At 47.5% G+C, this 2,117-nt stretch overlaps 1 protein-coding gene across 1 annotated transcript; it reads right to left on the reverse strand.

Annotated features, from left to right (window-relative positions):
• Positions 1-376: 376 nt before the first annotated feature.
• LOC115069150 (NIPA-like protein 3) lies at positions 377-2,096 on the reverse strand. Its single transcript, XM_029560364.1, has 2 exons — positions 2,026-2,096; positions 377-702 (listed from the first exon to the last, which is right to left on the reverse strand). The coding sequence occupies exons 1-2, from the start codon at positions 2,048-2,050 to the stop codon at positions 503-505; spliced, it is 225 nt and encodes a 74-aa protein (XP_029416224.1). The 5' UTR covers positions 2,051-2,096; the 3' UTR covers positions 377-502.
• Positions 2,097-2,117: the final 21 nt, after the last annotated feature.

The raw sequence follows: 2,117 nt of genomic DNA on the forward strand, positions 1-2,117 counted from the left end.
CTTCCATCATAAAAACTTTAAATAGTTGTCATCCCAGCTACTCAGGAGGCTGAGGCACGATGAGTGAGATTTCAAGGCCAGCCCAGGCTATATAGTGAGTTCAGGGCCAGCCTAGACAACTTAATGAGACCCCATCTCAAAAATTTAAAAGTAAAAAGAGAGCTGGGGATATGGTTCCGTGGGAAAACTTGCTTAACGTGAGTGAGGCCCTAAGTTTCATCCTTAGTACTACAAAAAAGAAAAATAAAATTAGATGGTTACTGTCAAAATTTTGGACACAGAAATGATGCTATGAGTCTGACTCATAATTCCATTCCAGAGACAACTGCCTGGAATTTCAGTTTCGCCATCAGCCCTTCAATCCATGAAACCTCCACAGGCCTCCATAGACCCAGGGCTGGCAGTGTACTCTGGATGGATGTGGATGGTGCTCAGGAAAGACATGGGACCAGTGTGTTCGAAAGCTCGGTGATTCCAACTGCTGGGCCCTGAAGTCCAGTGTCTAGGACTCGACCACCCCTACTCTCCCAGGCAGAAGGAGAGCACCATCGCTTACCATGTACAGGAGAAACGGCCAGCTCACGAGATGCCTGGCAATGTTCTCGCCTGTCATCTTCTCATGACTATTGGGCGCAAATGTCACCAGCAGATAGGTGCCCACGATGGCCAAACCGCAGCCGACAAAGGACAAGACGTAGCGCCCTGAGGGGAGGGAGGTACAGTGGTCAGGGGGTTCGGGGTGCAGGCTGGATGTACAGGGTGCCCTTAGCAAGGCAGGGCAGCTTTTGCTCATGACTGGCCACCTGGTGATGTTTGTATTTTTGGATGCTTTTTACTTAAAAGAAAATAATCTTCCTTAATGATTTATTTCTTGCTTGATGGATTAATTTTGGTGTTTTGGAGACAAAAGTCTTATTCTGTAGCCCAGGCTGGCCTGAAACTCATAACAATCCTCCTGCCTCTGTCTCTCAAGTGCCAGGACCACAAGTATGTGCCATCATGCCCAGAGCCCACCCACAGGGTGACCTTACCCTGACAGTAATATTACCCTGTCTGGTCTGGGGTTTTATGGAAATGAACTTGTCACTCAGCATGGTGTGACCATGCTGAGGTCCATCTGTGTTATGTCTGTGTCATATGCTAGGCGGGTTCAATCACTATCACTGCTGAGTACTGGCCCACGTGACTACAACACAACTCTCCATTGTGCTGTAGATGGGCATTTGTCTCCTGTCTTGGGTTATAGAGAATGTTGCTATGAACAAGTCTGTATGCATCTCTACTGGGTATAAAGCAGGCAGTGGAACTCTGGACCATGGTATAGGTGATATTTGGTTTGATAGTTACCATGATGTGCTTTCTAAAGTGCCTGGAACAATTTGTATGCCCATCAGTAGAATGTAAAGGTCCTGGATGTATCCGTGCCAACACTTGTGTTTTGTAGTTTTCATTCTAGTTATCTAGTGGACTATGTTTTGCTTGTTTGTGCTGAGGATGGAACCTGGGACCTTGAGTACACTGGACAAGCTTTCCCCACAGAGCCACACCCCCACTGAGGCTTGAGAATGCTAGGTAAGCTTTCTCCAGTAAGTCACATCCTCCCCCACTTGCACTGGGGTTTTAGTATTCATTTAACAGGGAATAGTTCAAACCTACAAACGCTTTATAGGCAAACTAATAAAGCAAATTAAACAAAACGAAATATTCAAAGCAAATCCTGGGAGCCCAACATGTATCTTTTAAGAATGACCTCATCCTTTCCCAAAGGGCTACTTAACCTACTCCTAGGGAACGGTCTGGATGCTGTCACTGATTCTGCCCACAGGCCTGCCAGGGACCATCAGTGGGTCCCAGGATGTATTCCTGGGTGCATGGCAAGAGCCCTCTTGCCTCTTCCTTGGGGTCTAATGGGATTCTGTGGGGAAAGCCAAAAGTCTTTTGAGGGTCCAGCCCAGCCCCAGCCCCAGCCAGCTGCAGAGGGGTGAGAGCTCTGAGCTTTACAAATGCTGAAAGAACTAATGATACCTGTTTCACCCTGGTCTTGCTCCATACCAGCAACCCCCAGCCTGGCTGTGTATCTGCAATACCTCAGCAGCTTCCTCCCTGTGAAATTCATT

The sequence above is a fragment of the Nannospalax galili genome, unplaced genomic scaffold (genome assembly GCF_000622305.1).
Source record: "Nannospalax galili isolate Female #2095 unplaced genomic scaffold, S.galili_v1.0 C49482579, whole genome shotgun sequence".
NCBI classification, from domain to species: Eukaryota; Metazoa; Chordata; class Mammalia; order Rodentia; family Spalacidae; genus Nannospalax; species Nannospalax galili.